The sequence below is a fragment of the Accipiter gentilis genome, chromosome 4 (assembly GCF_929443795.1).
Source record: "Accipiter gentilis chromosome 4, bAccGen1.1, whole genome shotgun sequence".
NCBI lineage: Eukaryota > Metazoa > Chordata > Aves > Accipitriformes > Accipitridae > Astur > Astur gentilis.
The window spans coordinates 5,350,306-5,370,869 of NC_064883.1; the positions used below are offsets into that span (position 1 = coordinate 5,350,306).

A 20,564-nucleotide genomic window follows, 5' to 3' on the forward strand; every position below is an offset into this window, starting at 1 on the left:
AGTACTGTGCTGTGACATTGCACCTGGTGGCCTGTGGGTGCCAGGGAAGAATCAAAACAGCAGGGGTTAGCCAGCCTCATAAAATTGGACAAATTAAACATAATTTTGCCAATTTCTATGTATTTAATTCATTTTCCAGAATATTCATCACATTTGACAAATCTACTTAAATATGTTCTGGATTATTACAGAAGGAGTATTTATGATTTTCCTGTCTTCTATATGTCTTCACAAAAATGTTCTAAAAGGAAACAAAATTTCATTACAAACCAGCACAGAATACATTTGGGCACAGGACAGAGTAGGAGTCCTTTTTGATAAACTGAACAAAGCTGTTGAGCTCCTAAATGAGAAAGAAAAACATCAGATTGGATTCTGAAGCAAAGTTTCTGATAGTAGCAAAATGTGCAGATTATGGCTTTAAAGAAAAAAATTACAAGAATGAGGAAAATAAGAAGTGGCTCATCCCTTGAATTTGCTGTCATCCAGAGGTTCTAAATTCACTTCACGACCGGGGGTGAGGGGAAAAGAAGGAATGATAATTGGGAAGTCTAAAAAAATTGCAGAAGGAACATCTGACGTGAACTGGCACTGACAGAAAGCAGCCTCTGCTATGGAGAAGCACCAGATGAGGAGAAACATCATACATGCTTCCTGTTAGATCGAGATGTATAGAAGAACAGAGAGAAAAAAAGATACATCCAGTCTGCTGAGTGGCGAGGGGCAAGGACCTGTTCTTCATTACCCAGGGCTGGGTAGCTATTTTAAAAGTTTGAACATGGAAGCCAAACAGCAGAGCTGTGACCACAAGTCAGCCAAATCCTCACTTGGAGCCAAATGCTCCAGCATGGAACAGATTTTATTTTTACAGCTATATTACATTTTCCTTTATTAAGCTGCCTTAGATTTATTTTTAAACTTTTTTTTTTTTGGACAGGCTAGTGCTTTCAAATCTCTCAGTAATTCTGAAAATAGATCTTTTTCATTGATACAGTGGGCATCTATTAGTGTATTAAAATGCATGCTGGTATGGCTGGACCTTATCAGCTGAAAAAACAGAGCTATTCCTGTGGAATCTAACGTGTCGACACATGCTCGCTTTGCAAGTGGCCATGGCAATTTGGAAAGTTAACACCCCTGTACCAGAGATGATCAGTCCAAAGCAGAGTCAGGAGAATGGAGAGTGTCGGTGGGCATCACATTGAAGGCTGGCAGCCTTGCTCCGACTCCCAGTGGGAGATGGGTTTTCCTGAGAGGGTTCAAGGGCACCTACTTCCCTTTGTCTGGGGTGTGCAGAAGACAATTCCATGGGCTTTGCAGGGGGCAGGAGCTCCTGGCAGCATGGCAAGGGACTTCCTTAACTGGCTGATCTAGATTTACCTGTCAATACCTTACGCAAATTGGCAGAGATTAAGGAATTGCTACAAACAAGCATTTGGATGAAGCTTAAATTTCCCAAATACTAACACAAATTCAAAATGTGGAGGTGCTCAAAACTTTCTAAACACCAGATCTATCCATGTTGCCCTTGCGCCCGTACCCTGGGGCCTCCTGCTAAGCATGTGGGTACGCACCCCAGCCGGAGCGATTCCGACTCCGAGTGTCGGGGAAGGCTGCTGAAGGCAAACTTGCCAAGGGATGGGGCAGTGGCTTTGCAGCAGGACATCAGCTTCCCTCCAAAAACGTATACAGCTGGCTGAAAGGGAAACGGGCTGAGAAATCGAGATAGCATGCTAATTCAGTTCTTCCCCTCGCGGGTTGTCTGACTTAAGTCTCCCCACCTACCACTGTTTTGCAAAGGTCCTGGAAACAGACAGCAGCAATTCTAGCAGCTTAGTAGCAGGGCAAATACCGTTCAGGCTTTTAGAGCTTTTATGCTTATGTGGAAAAGTGACTCTCCAAAGTGCTGTTTCAGATCCCACTGAGGATCAAAGATATGCATTAAATTACACTATTGAATCCTTTTCTGCAAAGGATGACAGAACTGGGATTTTATACTCTCAGCAGTAAGAGTACAGAACCTTACAAACCTTTAGGAAAATATCAAGGACAAAATAAAAAAAAAAAAAAAAAAGAAAAAGGAAAAAAAATAGTGTAGTAACTGCATCTCTTCTCTAAAGTTTCCTAAACACCAGCAGCCTCATGCAGGTAAGTGTGTTAATACTCTTTTTGGCGGAAAATTTAGGCAAACCTAAATCATGCTAAAGCACATGGATAACTTGTAATTGCAATAGAAAAACAACAATAGTATGCTATCCAAAATTGCCAGTTTTATCTACTCTGTGATGAAAACAATGAATTTTCTGGGGAAGATAAAGGCAAAACACAAGAATGACTCATATAAAGAAAGCCTGAAAGCATGTCTTATGTCCCTTAGTGAGACAAGTAAAGATCCCCATAATCTTAGGATCTTGTTTGACTTTGTTTATCTATGCTTAGATGAATGTAAGTCATTAAAATGCAGAGCCACGTTACTTAATGTGGGTTAACAAAGTATGAAACCATCTAGTAAATACATGATTCATGGCAGTACTTGTGAAACACCAGCACATATACTTCTAACCGAGGCACATTATATTTGAAAACCACAATATGCATTGCAAAGTTTTTTAACATAAGCAGTGTACTTTTCAGACATGCTGAGCAACTCTAGCAGTCTCTGTCCAACTCATTTACTCTTATATTTACTGTGAGGACATGTAGACTTCAATCTCAAACTACGTTCACAGCAAACTTTACCTGTAACACTGAACAAACCATCTCACACTTTCTGGTGGGTTTAAAGGACAACAACAGACAAGCAGCTTTATGCTGCTGATATAACATGCCACTGAAGTGTCTGAGAGCAGAGTCAGACCAACTAACCTGGCTAGTGCTGACCCAGGTGAAGTGGGTACTGCTGTCAGTTATTTGTGCATTTCCTTTGCCAGAGGTTAATGCCCTTTTCTAAAAAAAAAAAAAAAAAAAAAGCTTTTTCTTTCTTTCACTCTTCCTTCCTTTTTTTCCTTTTCCCATCATTTCACTAGATTGGGTTGTAAAGCAGACAAAGAATGAAAATGACAGGACTAAGAAAGAAATAACCTTTGGCAGGGCTGCCAGTGAGATAGAGACATCCAACAGGGAGCAGTAAATATTTCGGTGATGAATTATGACGGTGATGATGAGCGGGGTTAGCCTGTCTAGCTGTACCTCATGCCCTGATGAACTCCACACGAGTCAGGCACATTCAGGGAGGATGACTGCAGTGCGATGCTGGGGCACGAGAGGGCTGCGAGGACGAGCAGGGGAATGGAACACCTCTCTTACAGAAGGAGGCCAATGGCCATGGATCTGGTTAGTGTGGAGCAAATAAAGACCAGGAGGGAAGAGGATGGTTCTTCATTAATACATCGGGAATGAAAAACAGGAAAACAGTCCCTCAAGCGATAGGTTAAGAGTTGCTTAAAAACAAGTGGGTGTAAAATTCCCGCGAGTCAGTTCAGGCTAGCGATCAGGCAGAGGTTTCTAAAGAGCAAAGCAAGCGGGGCTCTGTAGAGCCCCTCAGCAGTTACTTTGGTTACGGCTGCCAGCCAAGCATTCAGCCCAACTGGGCACATTTGTGGGAAAGCAGTGCCGTGGCTGCTCCCCGACTCAGGCTGTCCCTCTTACCCCCTGTCTGCACCACCGTGCACATCCCCATCGCCCGAGCTGGCAGCCGGGCACAGCCTGCTGCACGCAGGAGAGGGCCAGGAGCATCGCCGAAGCATTCGGTTTGGGAGCATCAATTGAGGGATAAAATCCCCACTGACTGTGGAACTTGTGTGTGGGAAAAACGGTAAGGAGCTAGAGGCGCAGGATAACACCAAAAGGGAAGAGGCTGGTGTGAGGGAGATGTAGCAGGCTTTGTTCTGATGTCCTAATCAAGGCTTAGCCGCGTGTTATTAAGCAGACACGATTTGACGTTAGACTGTTCAGACATTGGGGATAATGAGGCCAGCCAAGTTCAGACTTTGAACGTGTGAAGAAGGAGGCCACGTGAAGAAAAAGGTTGCAGTGCAGTCTCGTTGGTGTTTCAGTTTATTTTCTCTGAAGCATTTGCAAATGAGAATTTTCCTGGGGCTCGAGAACCTTTGGCAGGGCTGGGGTGGCAATGACCAACTGAGAACAGTAAGCATTTTAACCCAGATCAGCATCACCAGCTCTCTAAATATAAATTAATTTGTTTTTGTAATTCAAGCTCAGTAAAAACACAAAACCTCAGGGGCCATCCACACTTGAAAGCTCCTTTAGATTAAGGCAGTGTGGGAATTTACACTCCCTGGGCTCCGCTTGAATACTTACAAGTACAGTTGACTTTTACTCCAAGTAAGACAGTTTTTCGTGACTTGACTTAATACATTTTCAAAGAGGGGAGCGTCCACATATGGAGTTACTCTGGAATAACTACCCACATAGGCAAGCCTTAGAAGCTAGCACTGGAAGTAAGTATTTTCAGTGCTTGAGCACAGAGCCTATGAGCACTTACTCACATACTCAGTTTCATGCAGATGAATGTGTCTATCAGGTTTCACAGGGCTGCTCACGCACGTGCCAAAATATTTCCAGGATTGGGGCCCTGCTTTGTAGAAAGAGATGCGTGCTGTGCCCCAGAGTGCCACCTTAAAGAAAAATACGAACCCCTGGATTGAGTGCTAGTGTATCCCATCATCTCTCCCATCTCTCTGATACCATTCCAGTTGGCGCTCTCGCACTCCCAGATAATTCACACATGTTTACTCATACACAAATCCTATGGCACCCCTTCCCCCCATGAAAAAGTCAGCCAGCTGTTACAAAATTCAGACATTTCATTAACACAGTTTACTGGCTGATACTGCCAAGCAAAATAGAGACAATTAATAATAATCAGGACTGAAGGGTCTGAGACAGCTTATGAGTAAAGGATTGTATTAGTTGCTTAAAAAGGACAAACTCACTCCTGCCTGGAGTGATAGGGAACAAAGGGCGGTGATGTATAACCGGGGAGGAAAGAGACTCTCTCCGTGGCTTTTGTAGATTACTGTGTGAATGACAGGAGCGGCAGGAGCAAATACCTCTTTTCATTTGCTCAGCCTGCTGGAGAAGAATAGCAGCGCTTGCCAATGAAGCTGCAGCTGTGCTCCAGCTCCGTTTAATCACTGTGTATGACTGAGGGTTAATTAGCTGCCATTCTTACTTCTATTTGTTGTTCTAATGAAGATTTGCATAAATGTAAGACTAGGGGGTAACTGATACTTGATTTTTCCCTTCAGAGAGGCTGGGGGTGGAAAACTCGCCCATCCCGACTGTTTATGTTTGCGGGAGATTCAGTGTTGCCTTTCCATTTGACCTGATCTGCTTCTGGCTGATGAATGGTGAACAAAGAGTTCAAAGTTGCTTATCAAATCGAGACCCCTGTTGGGTTTCTGCCTTTAGAAAGGGGCAGACCAGTTAGATGAAGAGAGGATCGAGGGATTAGAAAACTACTCCCAGCTGACAGAGAGGAAAATACACGTATGCATGTTTCTGTATCCATATGCGTAGATATATATGTGATATATTTCAGTGATAGGTATCTCAGTGATATATATATATATATGTGATGTATATCTCTATTTATCTATCTATCTACCTATCTATCCATCATGTTCAATCTGAATGGCAAGGAACCAATCATTTGTTAATGATAAAATGTCATAAAAAAATAATGGGACAGGCAGTACAACCAGAACAAGCTGTAGCATATTAGGCAATATGCTGAAAAGTAAGAACTTGTAAGTTTTTACAGGCCTTCTGTTGTACGTCACTAACATTCAAAGTTCACTTTTTAATAAGAAAACTATCTAACACAAAACAGGCAATCTCAAAGGAAGTAAAAAATGACTCAGCAGTTCACAGCTACCTGCCATCAGCTCCTCGTAAGAGGGGAATTCACAATTCAAATCACAATTCAAAGCAAGAAATTGCACTCGTTCCTCCAAAAATTATAGAAAGATTTTAACATGAAGCAGGAACAAAATCCAAAACTACTCTGTAATTAAAGAGAACGTTTGAAAATGAAATTTCATAAAATTGTTTTATTTACTATGGTCATGAGAATGCTCACAGCTACTGAAAGGAACTGAAGAGAAGAATAACCTCCCATTTTTAGTATAACTTGTTGCATATGATAATATATTATGGGAAACTGTTTTCAGGGTTCCTCTTACACACTTGGCCAGCTAAAACTGCTGCTTGACAGCATCTGCAAAATAGTCTAAGGGAAAGAAGAAGATCGAGAGGGCAGAGGTAGTAAATTTCTAAATTTCAAATCACTACTGGAAAGTAGCCAGCTTTCAAGTTGACTGTATCCCTCCAAAGAGAGGTGACCACAAGTGAGCACATACTTATTGCCCATTTCTCAATCCCAACACAGCTTTGCAGTGTCTCTAGCTCTTTACCTGGTCTCTAAGACACATGAGCAAATATTAATTTGCTTTTCTTTACACTTCTGTCATCAATCCACGTGACTTCCTACAGGCACCTCTGCATATTTTGGGGTAGACACTACCAGAAGTCAATCTTTCTGAGACGTAAGCAGAGAGCATCCAACACACCTGAAATAAATGTGCCTGAAATGGTAACACAGGGCTCCTCTACCGCTCCAGCTCTTAGATGGAAGGAGCACCATGGGTTTTAATGCTATATACAGTAACAAACCCACATGAAAATAAAAGCAGTCAATTGCATTTTTGCCCACTTTCACCTTACTTTGAGCTTTGAAATAATTCAATCTTCTGTTACAGCTTTTGATTCAGCCCCCGATTACACAAGAATCTCACATTCTGCCCTTTGCAAAGCAATTTTTAGCCCTTTGGTTGCGGAGAAAAATTTAAAAACAGGAAACCTAAAGGTTTAAGAACTATATGGCAAATTAAAAAGATACTGAATTGTGCAATAAAAAAACAAACCAGCAACAACCCTCACGACATGTAAACAGATCACTTAAGTTTTCTTTAATGATTCTTCAGTAATTTCTATATACTACCATTTCCCAAGGCTACAGAGAGAATCATTCATTGGTAAATAGGGTAAGAAAAAGTGGAAATTACAGATCTAGTGGTCAATAGCAGAAAACAAATCTAAAAGAGCTGAGGGAAGAGGTTAAGTGCTATGCTAGTTAATAAGAATGACAGCTTGCTTTGAATACTCATACTGGCTGTCCAGGATATTGAATAAACCTCATTTAAATTAATTTTCATTATTTGTAGAGTCTGTGTTAGACATCTATCATTGCCAGCACTATTAATATTCTTTTCAGAGACCATATTATCAGCATATTTAAATGAAAGCTTTCCTTTTCAATATTTATTAATTCATTAATATTTCTTGCTACTAATATCCTGGTTGTAATACTCAAATTAGTGCCTACTACAAGGTATTTTCTACTGATTCAACTTTCTGAATTAGAAGATTTTTATTCTCAGGGACTAAAAATGCACTTGAGCTCCTGAAATTGTGCTTTCTTTCTATACTAGGTCTTAATTTAAATGAATGGCATCTCAAATTTACATTTTTGTCTTTTTTTGGTAGGTAGCAGTAAAACAGTGCACTGACCACATCCTAGTAGCTGACCAAATATGAACTGTGAATGAACGCAAACGTGAAATTTAATTCCTCTTACCCGGGTTGCAGTCTGTGAGGAGGGAGCAGATGGAGAGGAGAACTTTTGAAATGGTTAACGCTGGACTCCAGTTGTCTTTTAAAATGTCCAGGCAGATGACGCCTTGGCTGTTAATATTACAGTGGTAGATTCTTGTCCGAAATGTTACCTAGAAAAGACAGCGTGTCTAAGTACAATGGTGTTCAAGCCAATAATTACATGATTATTAAGCAATTAAAAAATTACACAAACTAACATTCTACTTTAGTGGTTGAAATGACAGTACCTCTGCTACTGTCAGTTAAAGACTGGGCAAGATAGGGACATTCAAAAGAAAATAAAGAAAATAAAGTCTGTCTCTTCCACTTGTGGCTAGCAGTGGAACTGGTTTGTGCAAGGCGAGAATGGGACATATTTCCTGAGCTTCCTCTTGCCTTGGTGTCATCAATCTCATTATTTTTGTATGGGGCCAAAAAAAACCTATTCCAGCCCCTGATGTGGACAACATTCATAACTCAGGCCCACAGCTACTTCACACTTTGAAGGGACGCAGAAGACAGATTCTTCTGCTGTCTTCATCAGTTCATCATTTGACCCAATAGATTAGGCTGGAAAAAAAAATGTGGAGGCATCACATCAGCGACTCCTGGAAAAAGAAATATCTTTGAGAAAGTGTGCTCAAATAAGATGTTTTTATTTTCACAATTTAAGTAAGTCACAGCTGAATCAGTAGAATTGCTTACAAATACTTTTTGGGGTTTTGTAGTTGATTTTGAGGATTTCTGTATCTATTTTATATTGTCTCATAGGTGATCCCATATGTAACAAACCAAGAAGGAGATCACTTCTTTTAGCCCAGAATGACATGCTTCTGCTTCATGTTGAAGATACAGGCCTTTTATTTTAAAAGATGGTCAGCTATGAAAGTCCACATCATAGTTCAAAATGAATACTGGGGCTACTGGATAGGAAGGGACAGTATAAAAACCCCACATCTCTTGGGGTCATCAAGGACTAATTTCTTCATCAGTTCTACCCAAATGACAAGTCAAACCAGAAGGTTTTAATGACCTGTTCATAACATCTAAAATTAAGATGCACAATTTCAGTGGTCTACACCAGCAATAACCCTGTCAACAGAGGGGCTGAGTAGGCAGGAGACAACAGCAGGCAAAGCACTCCCCAATTTAGGAAAGCCGTGCTCTTCACTAGAGTTGGAGAGTGCTAATAACTGGGAGTGCTTATGCACCTATCCCTGCTCTACCACACAGATAAACCTGCTTCTGGAGTGTAATGGAAACTGATGACGGACATGCTCCTGGTCTGATTTTATTCAATATCAGGAATCTCTGTGATTTCAGTGGGATTGAGATCAGGCCACTTATCAGAAGCAGAAGAGAGGATACAAGCAAAATAACACAGTACCTAGTTTACTTCTATTAACCCCCCCCCACCCCCCACCCCCATACTCTAACACACTGAAAAATTCTGTCCCTTTGGATTAAATCAAGCAGCTTTGACAAAAAAACGGAAAGAAAAGGTAGTGGATTTCTGGTATTAAAACACTACATTCATCAAGAAATACTTATTCTCATGAGTACTTTTGCACATAAATCTGGGAAAGCACTTTCAGAGCCCACTGTCATGCCCCAGTGAGTTTTGTCATCAAGATCCCAACAAAGCAAGTTCATCAGTTTTTAAACACATCTATGTCTAAAGGTATTGCCAATTAATAGGGTAATTTAATTGTTTGCCACTCCATACCCTACATATTTGTAGGTTCTTTCCTCCCCCCCCTATTGTTCGCCTATTGTTTTCCAGCCTAAGTGCTTCACTTCCGGAACTTTTATGAGAATTTAAAATATTTCTGGCACAATGAGCTCAATTCATCCAAACACTATAGACAGATGATCTATTTTTTCCCTCTCATTAGGAGTCCATGCACATTCAGCATTTGTAGTGAAGGAAGTGTTCTGCAAGATCAAGAAAATAGTATTTAGTGATAAAATGAAATGTTTGTCTACAAAGGGAAGCTATTTTGAACAATGAAGGTTACAAATCCACAAAAGTGGTACACTACCTTACACAAAGTGTAAGTGTCAGAAGTGTCCACAAGGGGAGGTGGTGTGGAGGAGCATCTTGAGAATTGTAGGTCAGTGCTCATTAAGCCCCCAGCTAGATTAACTCCAGGCACTCTTACCCTTGAGATATAAGCAAATCAGGGAATGCTTCCTAGCAGGATGTCCCATGACTCAGGCAAACAATTTAGCACCTACTTAATTTTAAGTACTGTACGCTCACTTCTCAGTACATTGTTGGAATAAAGTTTTTGCTTAATTCTTTTTCCTGAACAAAGGTGCTGCTTCCCTATGCTTCCATGATGAAAAATTTGAGGAGTTTATTCAGTGGTATCTGAATACACCGAGTAATAAGATACATGTGGTCTCACTGAATGCGGGGGAAACACGGAATCCATTGCACAGATTAAATTATACCCTCTAAATTATTTATAGACAGGTCAGTCTGAGCTTGTAACCTGCTTAAGAGAAGGCCATCAATTTGAGTCTGTATTTTAACATGTAACTGTTTTGCTGTCAGCTGAGAGGACAGACACTTTGCCACATGTTCCCCTGCCTTAGTTGCTTTTGAAGCATTGAAGCAAGGACACTGGGAATTTGGCAGGATTCAGAGAGCCACTGGGATGAATGGAGGTAGTTCATGTGTTTCCTAAACTGTTCAACGCTCCATTGCCACCTTCGGCTATATGGTGGATAGATGTAGGTAGGACTACACCCCTTTGTAGTTGGAAGGCTATTTTTAGCAAATACTTAGACCTGCAATGTAGCACATCTGTATGAGCACATCTTAAACCCTTGACACTGAAGAAGGCGCCCACTCACAAGATAAAGGCTTGCTGCTTATCACTGATAAGTATGTCACTCATCGCCAAACATGCCAGTGCACTTTAAAATGCCTGCCTAAGTACACTGACACATTTTAATGGCAAAAAAATCAAAGTTTTCAGAATTTCAAAAGAAGCTGTATTAATGACAGCCTTAATACGCTGGGAACTGCGGACTGACAGTGGCAGGTAACAGTGTTCTTATCCCAAAGCATCACAGAGTACAACTGGGATGACATACTGCTTTCCTCATCCAGGTATTGCCTCAAATTGCAGCTAGTGCTGGAAATGCTGACATGTAACTTTCTGGATGTTGTGTTTACCATACCCACATTTTAAAGTTATGCAGGGTCGTTCCTATTATATGTGTAGAGAGAAACTAAGTGATAATACCATTCCAGGGGAACTACATTTTCTTTATTATGGTCATATTTTTACCTCTGATGCCACTTAAATCGTTCCTATAAATGGTGCACTCTAATTCTATTTATCCCCTAATGAAAATACCTGAACAATCCCATGCAGGGGCTCAAGGGAGTGTGTGGGTGTATAGGAGAAGTTATCCTCAGACAATTGAATGGTGCAGGAGTAATTTATCTTTTTTTTGAATGATAAGTGTCCTCCATGGATTTACTCTCTTTGATTCTGCAGTTTTAAGAGGGTATCTCATTTTTGTTGAATAAAACTACAGGTCAGAAAAATGCAAATTACAGGAAACAGGTAAAAATGGGACTACCTCCAGAAAACTGTAGGAGTACTATAAAAAAATCTTTTGAAAGGTAAAGATAAGGAATTTATATTCAATCAGTTTTGGAAGTAAACAACAACAAACCCATCTGTTTATCGACTGCTGAATGCCAAACCATTCTGAATACTGTAAACCAGAATTAAACAAATAAAACCCCCCTTTATACAGTCTCTAAGAAGAAAATGAGGTTATCTATTCAAAAGCGGGAGAAAAAACGATTAGAAGGAAAAGAAGTACACGTAAAGCTATGGCTGGCTGTTACTGAATAAGCTTTAGGACTGAAAAAAGACTGTTTATAAAACCTGGGAAGAGTGAATTAAGATGTATTTCAGTTGAGTGATTGGAGGCACCTGGTTATAGGCAAGATAAATCACTCCTGGATCTCAGAGTGATTTGAAGACCAGTTTTCCAGCATGATGTAGTCCTAAAATCACTCACTATCTCTCTTTTGCACTGAATGTTCCCCCGTTAGGTCTAAACCCAAGTAGCCACTGCAGCGCTGGCATCCACGTGGGTGACTTGCTTAACCTTTGCTGTGAGATTGAGAGACAGGCGCGTAAAGGCACCACCAGCTCTGAAAGGGCTGGTCCCAGAAACACATCTCATGCACTTTCAGACTCCACTGAATTCAGACACAATTCTCTCCAAAAATGTTATCAGGAGGAAGAAATGATTCTCCAGTTTTGCATATTAGCATGCAAGGGGTTACAGTGCGCACTCAGGAATTGCTTTCTTCAGCCTGTTTGGGTTCAAACCCTCACCTCCCGTTCCTCATTCCTCCCACTGAAGCCTGGTGACTGTGCAAGGACAGATGAAAGATTCCCAGAGTCAACAGGAGAATAAACAAAACCTACCCCCTTTTTCTCGGCCAAGACTGGAAGCAGGTCTGAGAGGCCAGGGCTCTCATTCCCGCAGTTTTGGGAAGTTCCTTTCAAGCTCTTGCATTTCTTACAAGGATGCAATCCTGCATGCCTACCTGAGAGGAAACTTCTGTCTTCCTCAAATATTCCCCAGGAGTTCTGTTTTAATAAAACCGCGGTGGCACTACCTGAAGTGGAAGAAGTTGTACTGCATACAGAAAAGGTTATATATATATTAAAAAATATGATGCCCTTTATGATGATGTTCATGTTGCTCAGGAGGGAGTAAGTAGTTCCCATCTCAGTTTGTCAGACTTTATGAGCAATAGATTTGTCTGCTTGAATAGAGAGAATAATAAAAACAAGATCAGGCCTACACTCTTTTAGTCATATTAGAAAAATACTCCAAAACAACCTAAATGAAAAGTATCTATAGCTCTGAGTGACATGATGTTCATGCCACAACTTTTACACTAATTAGCATCCTTAAATTTGTTACAGAGTACACTTAATTTTACCTATACCCAGCACTGAGGCTGCCTTTCTAAGGCAGGGTGGTCCATCTCTGGTTTGTAAGTACAGATTTGCAGCATGCACATGAACAACTGCTGAGATACTTAGTGGATTATCACATAAAGTGCATAATAAATGACCAACCACATGATGCTCATTGTTAAAGAGCATGATTTAAATATGTGCCAAGAAATGAACTTCAGCCAGTTCTTAAAAAAACTTGCTCACACCTAATTTGAGTTGGTAAAGAACAGCTATAGTTTATTTTACTGAAGGAAAATATATGTCATCTGCTTGACTTACAGAGAAGTCTGATATGCAAACTACTCTGGATTTCTGTGGTAAAATGCACCATGTGAGACATAGCTAGCCAAAAGTACTAATAATTTAAAAGGGATATAATAGCATCCACGTGAGTTAACCTTTAATATTACTGAAAATGAAACAGTATGCCATATGAGTAATTATTAATTATGTTCATGGTAATTATGAAGCTGAGTAACTACTAACACTGTGTCATTGAACAGACTGTTGCAGGGAAAAAAATATTGAATAAGCACAGCAATACTAAACATCTACATTATATAAATGAACTCATTTTGCACACAGATTTAATAGCAGAAAAAGTAAAAAGGGACCTTGGTAATCTTTGATATACCTGAGAGGGCAAATAAAAAATTATTCTAAACTGTACAGTTTTCTGAAAATAAAGGAAGAGCAGGAGAGAACAAGGGAAATGGATTACTGTTTGGGTTAGGGACGCTCAGAATAGAAACAATATTGTAAGATGCAAAGCACCAAAAGCTTTCTCTGACAAAGTCAATATGAGTTTTTATAAAATGATTTTCATTTAATCAGCATAATCTTTCTTACAATTAGTAATTCCATATGGAAAGTCAGCAATAAAGTCCTTTTATAGAGAGGAACTTTTTTTAAGATTTACTGGCCATTTAATTTTTATAAAATAAATCCTCCCTTTCATAGTTGAAAGCATGCAGGCTGTACTGTCCTACACACGCACCTCTCTGAGCTTGCCAAAGCGCTCCTTCATGTTTGCTTTAATGCAATCCAACTCTCCTCACCTAAATGTCAGTAAGCCTAGCACATAGCAACTTTTTTATTCTACATGAAGACCATCGTATATCACCATGTGACAGACAATACCCGCTGTTTTACTGTTCTTCCTAACTCTGCTATGCTTCTGTAAGAAGGGAGCTCTGGGCTCTGCTGAGGGAATCGAGGCAGAGGCAAGCACTTCCACGTCCTAAATTTTCTTCTAAAAAACCTGGGCTTTTATTTTTTTTCGTCACCCAATTTTAATAAGCCTTTGGGTATTTAGGTGCTCCCTACATGAGAAACTCTAGGCAGGTTGACCTCGAAATCATAGTTTTCTGTCCTAATCACTTCATCTGCTCTTATTCTATAGTAACAATGTACATAAAATTTTTTCTCTCACATCTGTATATATATCTGTGGGTGTGAAAGAGGACAAGAAAGAACATCGATACGTGATGTATTTTTAGATCATGTGTGGATTTTATGCAGTAGTAAAATGTGCATGATATGGCATAATTACGTAGTTTCTGAAACATCCAATAGACACCAGAAGTCCTCTTTTGAAAATGTATTTGACAGGCAGTATGCAAACCACCGCTGTGAGGCAGAACATATTCCCCACAAGATGCCTCTACAGGCTCTTCTGAAGAGCTTTGTGTACTGGGTATTTATAGGAAATAGAAAGAAATTACGAACCACCTAAGTTTTGGAGAGGGAAAACAGGAGGATTTTAGTTGGATAGGGACATTTTCATCAAGACTAAATAAATCAATACAAACTACTGATATAAATTAGTATATTAAAAACAGAGTGAAAAAGGCTATTCATTAGAAGAAACGGCAATTCAGTTTGGCAATTACTAGAAGAGTTATCAGATAACCGAATTCAAAGGAAACCTCAGAGATTTACATGGTATTGTTCCCATCAGAAGTGACTTTTGTATTTATTCACAATAAAGGTAGTTATTGATCCTTTCCTCAGCCTGATATGTACCTGCTTGCACCTCTGTCCTCCACTTTACGACTCTGTGATTCTGTCATTTTGAGAGACGTTACAGTTTCTAAAGGAGCCACCTGCGTTTGACCTGTCCCGAGCCCTGCACCGCTGCGTGCTGCCCTGTAGGTTCAGTGTTACCTGAAGATACGGGACCTATGGAATGAAGAGTTTCGCTGTGGGTGGGAGCCACACGCTGCGGTTCGTGTGCCTGGGAAGAGTTGCTCTGAGGAGAGCGGGACTCGGGCTGATACCGCTAGCTCCAACACTGCTCCGCTGGTGGGAGGTTGTCCATTTCTCCCTCTCAAAGACTCCCGTGCATCTGATTTCTGCCTGCAGCCACCCAAAGTCTTCGCTCGCTGGGAAAGCCTGCCGGCTCCATTTATTGTCATAGATGGAAGGATCCACGGGCTGCTCTCAGCGAGAAGATGTAAATAGCAAGGCCGGGTGAAGAACAAGGGAGTGCGGGGGCACAGCGAAGGGTCCGGGGAAGGCAGCGGTGTGGGATTGCCCCAGGTGAGGGACCACCAGACAGTCCGTCAGGAGGAGGAGGATGGGGAGGGCAGGAGGCAGCTGAGAAAAGCTGTGAGCAGCACAGCACTGAGAGCTCATGTGATGTGACAGAGGCTACGAGAGAAGTATGAGGAGGCAAATGAACATAAGGGATGACAGGAGACCATCGCATTTGAAGGCTGGTCATACGATGGCAATATCTTGGGGGGGGGAGGGCAAGAGAAGGCAGATTGAAGCCCTACCTGCACCAGGGTTGCGGAGATGGTAAATAGCAATGATCAAATAGGCTTACTTAAGGTTATTCCAAGTTTGAGAGCTTCAAATGTAAATTGTGTTAATAGTGAGATATGCAAGTTAAAGTGTGGGTCTGCCTTGTAAGGTTCATTTTGACAATTTAGGTTAGAAATACCAGGGAATGCTTATTTTTTCTCATCTACTCTTGTAAGCACTGTTTTTCTATTACGCTGCAGATAATAGTGTCCTTAACGGCCAATCACATATAAAATAAGTATGAAAAAGTAGAGTAGAAGCTGGGAACAAAAAGAACTGCCCTTGTACATGAGGCAGAACTTACGAAACAGGTAGAAAGTTTCTACCGCAAGAGAAGGATTCCACATAATGACATTTAGTGCATAGAGATTAGTGCTATATGACAATTACCCATAAAAAAAATTGAAGAGATGCTTAATATTGCCATTAAGACCAGATTCTATAGACACTGCATTATATTTACAAAGGAAAAACACCCTCCCTGCAGTCCAACAGCTGATTTAAAACAGCTCAGCTTTCAAATGCTGAGAATAATTTTTCAGTCAGTTGATAGACATAGCAGATTTACAAAGAGGAAATGGAGTTTTCTGTTATTTTAATTTTGATTTAGGGCTGATTTAGCATGTTGCAGCTTTCAAGTCCTGCAAACCATTTTTCAGTCAGCTGAGATTAAAGTCCCTAGCAAGATTAATTGTAGAGTTGGGATTAAGAGATTTTATAAATCACTTGAATTCAAAAATAAAGCTAGCAGAGTACTAGGATAATGATAGATATATCCATATTGTATCAGCTACAGCTGAATTGAATTGACACTGTAATAGACTGAATGCAGTCAAATATGAGAGTAGAAGTTATTAATAAAGATTATTCTTTATGAAAATGCAGACGCCACCATAGTGACAATTCCTGAGGGGAAAGTTCTCCTGGAGAGCATTCATTTTTCTACAAACACCTGTATGAAAGACCCTGGTATGGCTTCCTGATTTGTCAAGGCTTCCTGCCCTGGAGGGACAGTATGCAGGATAATGAAATTACTCCCCTTCCTTCAATAATGATAGTGAACATAATGATGCAGTGTTAATTTGTTGTTATGGCTAAACTGTAAAGGATCTCAGATCAAAAGTTTGCATGCTTGGGTAACTCACCAATTTCTTGTGTGGACTGAGGACAGAAATTGAGCTGAAATTCTTTCTGTCAGACCAGGCTGACTAAAAGATGTGATACCTCCTAGTCATATACACGTGTATGTGTGTGTATATAAGTATATATACACATGTGCACCCACAGATTACCCCCCCCCCCCCTCCCCCAAGCCAAGAGACATCTATCTATGTGTAGCTATACATCCCATTCAATACCCCAAAGAAAGAGACAGAGCAAGAGAGAGAGCTTTCCTTTGTTAAAGCCAAGGGGCAAAGTGTCTGAATCCATTAAGGATGAAAGGAAGATAGTTAGCAGGAAAAAGAAATCTCAAAGGTATTTCTAAAAATGGTTGAGGGGTCACTGAGGCACTGGAGAAATGTAAGGTTATTTCCTTGGCAGGCCATCTAAGTATTTTTATTCATTTCTTTAAGTGGCTGCTCTGAACAGGGCACGGCTTTCTCTGTTCTTCAGCCCACTGCACCACAAGGGAGATGCTGTATTTTGGGGCTGAAGTGAAACCTCGCCTTGTGACCAAGACTGAAGCCTCAGCAGCATCTGGCCTTTAGCAGAAGGTGAGATCACATCCACATCTACGCCTCGCTTTGTCTGTTCCATACCTTCCTCCTGTCTGGCATCTCATAAAACCAACGTGACACTTAGGATGCAGCTGAAAAGAGCACGGCGATTCTGCAGGCTGCCCGCTTTCTTGCTGACTCAGCCAACTGGGTGCTCAGCTAATTTCCGCAGTGCTACAGAAGCTTCCTCACAGGGGAGGCGAGGAAGTATTTTTAATTGATTAGAGCCTCCCAGGAAGCCAAAGCTAATTTGTCAGTTCTCAGATGAGCTGTTCTAAAAATCACGTTCTCTGGTTGTAGAGATAAACTGGAGTTAGGCAGCGATGGCCCTCCATCACTCCTATTCAGGCTGCATCAGTCACACGTAGATAAACTTTTTTTGGGAAGAACAACTCCCTCCTCTGCATGAGCGTGCTGCAGTTGTGAGTGACGCCAAATGCCATTGATTTAAAAGGAAAGCAGAGCTGAAAGGGTCAGTAACCTCTGGCTCAGAAAATCTGGAGTCCAGTTTCAAGGCATAAGACAAAGTTCGAAAGACTGAAATAGAGTGACTTCAAAGGGGGAAAAAAATGAATATCACGACAGCAAATTATACTCTGACTTACCACATGGTATATTCCGTTTTGGTGAAGAATAACTTAGTTTGATATTACGCTTATGGCTTAACTTTAGAGAGACACTGACAGGTAAGGACAGACAAAAAGAACCAGACAGACAGACCTGTAGGGGAAAGACTGGTTGGTGCAGACTGGAAGGGAAACCTGATGGCAGTGATGCTTGGCTGTACAAAATGAGGAATGTGAACTGGACCACACGGTATAATTAGAGGATGTAAAGAATACAGATAAAACTTTAAAATCTTAAGGGGATGTGATGTTGAAGACTACAAAGGTGTAAAAACTGAAGAAATACATAAAAATGGAAGTTTTGGATAGATACTTTTTCTTTGTTTAAACAAAACCCGAATGAATGAGTGATTCAATTTCTTCCACGTGATAAGGTGGGAAAGCAGGTTAACGATCTAGAAGAAATGAAAATTACTTTATACATTCGTTAAAAAAACCCCAAATATAGGCCAAACATCTTTTCTTCACGTGCGAATGTGCTCTCAGATGTTTAATTTTATTTTAGTTAATGTTTTCCAATATGCAGCAAGGTACCAAATGATCAGAATAGGCATCAACATTGTTTATAGAAGGAATCTGGATCCTTTAGAAAACACAGAGAACTTTGTATAATACAAACCAAACAATGGTTACACCACAAATGTATTTTAATTATAACAATAAAAAGAAAAGATATTTATCCAGAATCCACTTTCAATATATTTTTCTTATTTAAAAATTATTTTACCCTTCCCAACATCCATGTGCAACATACACATGCACGATAACCGAGTCCATAACATCTGAGCATAGATAAGGAAAAGGGATTGTGGAAATCTTTCTGCAGATTTTAATACACTTTGGATTAGGCCCTTTAACAGTAACTATGTTAACTGATATGGGCATTTGCCTTTGGAACCTCAGGCTGGGTCAAGTAATTGCATCTGGGAAATATAGTTTCTGTTTCTTCCCAGGTCTTTTGCGGTCACATTTTTGGAAGATCAATTTTGACAGTACTCATGTAAATGTTTCCTTACTTCATAGTAAAAGAGGGATGAAAATGGCCCACAGAAATCTCAGGAGTAATGTATGAATTCAATCATAGCGAGAAATGTGAATTAGACCCTTTCTGCTATGTACTTACAGGGAGGTAATCTTGCCAACACTCAGGAATACATTTTATGTCTTTCTCAGTACATTCCACAGTCTTGTACTTTATCTCTAGATTTTTTAAGATGATAAGGAGTGGGACTATACTCAGAAAAAAATCTAGGGTGATCTATTCCCATAACCCTAGGACCCATGATTTTGAGAACAGCACCAAGTATCACAAATCTTGTGGTGAAGTAGAAGAGATGTCAACATGCAGTGACACAGCACCGTATTGTGAGGCCATATGTTACATTCCACATACTCACTACCTTTCTTTTGCTAGAAACAAGCGTGTGGAGAACATATTTAACCACCATTTTCCAACACTACCGACTGGCAGCAGCTTCCTTATGACAAGCAGTCATCTTCCCACGCTGCTTTATTCAAGGGATTTCCCAAACTATTTTACCTCTGAATCAGTTTCACAGGGTCTGGAAAATAGGTGTAATGAAATAGCAACCATTTGAGAGATCCTACAGCATGACTGAAAATAGGGGTCATTTACAACAGTGGACAAAGCAAATAGAATAAGAATCCATATGTACAAAATACGCCAGCAACATAGTTGGTCATATCTGACATTAGTCACCTGTGCACATGTACTCATTACTTTCTTTCAGATAACAATTTCCCTCATCATAAATACTGGCCTTTTAGTAATACAATATGGCACCATCAACTCTCTCATCCTTTATCAAGCAGTACATTTTCATGTGATTTATATGCACACATTTCTTACAATGACAACTGGCATCAAGATAAAGGCAGACAAAAAGATCTGTTACAAAGCAGGACAAGAACCACCTCTTTGCTTGATATTTCATTAATAAGCAATGCACAGCTGAATTACTGATATCTCAAAATAATGCAGTCACCAAACATAACTGAGTGTGGATTGAAAAAATCTTTACCTCGTGGTGAAACAGCAAACTGGACCTTCACCTTCTCTTTTAAAAGGATGCCTATTGCATATATTGCCTCAAGACTCAACAGATTCAACAGAGAGAATGACAAAAGACATCCCTCCAACTTGTATTTCACATCTAGTTCTTCACATATTAGGTTTGGATCTCTTAGAGAACTTCAAGCTCCATTTTATACTCAATAAATTCATTCAGTGGATATGCCAATATCCCCTAAGTAATATAATTTTAATTTGCTGGTGGATTGAATGTAACCATTGCATTACAGGTACTACAAAGAGACTAAGCCCAGCAAAGAAGCAAATAAAAGGGTCCTGTTAAGACGGACCTTGTATAGCAAGTAAAGTCTGGACTGGCCTGGGCTGGGCAGGAGGCAGGAAGACTAGGGCATCATCCAGCTCAGGTTGCCCAAAGCTTTAGCTAACTGAAGGAAAAGTTATAGAGTTTCAAATTCTTTCTTCACCGTGTAATCACAGTTACCTAATCAGAAAATGTGCAGTCAGCAAGGTGTACAACCCCTGTAAGACTTGTCATTGACCTCAAAGCTTCCCTAAACTGGAACAATAAAAGTGGGAAACAAAGTGAGACTACCTCTAATACTGCTATACTAACCCACCTTTAGATGACTGGCTGGGAAAGTCCAATTTACAGAATGACAAGTACTTTGCATTC

At 40.3% G+C, this 20,564-nt stretch overlaps 1 protein-coding gene across 5 annotated transcripts in view; it reads right to left on the minus strand.

Annotated features, from left to right (window-relative positions):
* The window catches only part of LOC126038001 (ubiquitin-conjugating enzyme E2 E2), a 221,828-nt gene that overhangs the window by 16,861 nt on the left and 184,403 nt on the right, over positions 1-20,564 (minus strand). For all 5 annotated transcript variants that reach the window (XM_049799011.1, XM_049799013.1, XM_049799012.1 and 2 more), the window contains exon 5: positions 7,661-7,808. In XM_049799011.1, coding sequence (XP_049654968.1) covers positions 7,661-7,808 — 148 coding nt within the window. The remainder of the gene's footprint in view (positions 1-7,660; positions 7,809-20,564) is intronic.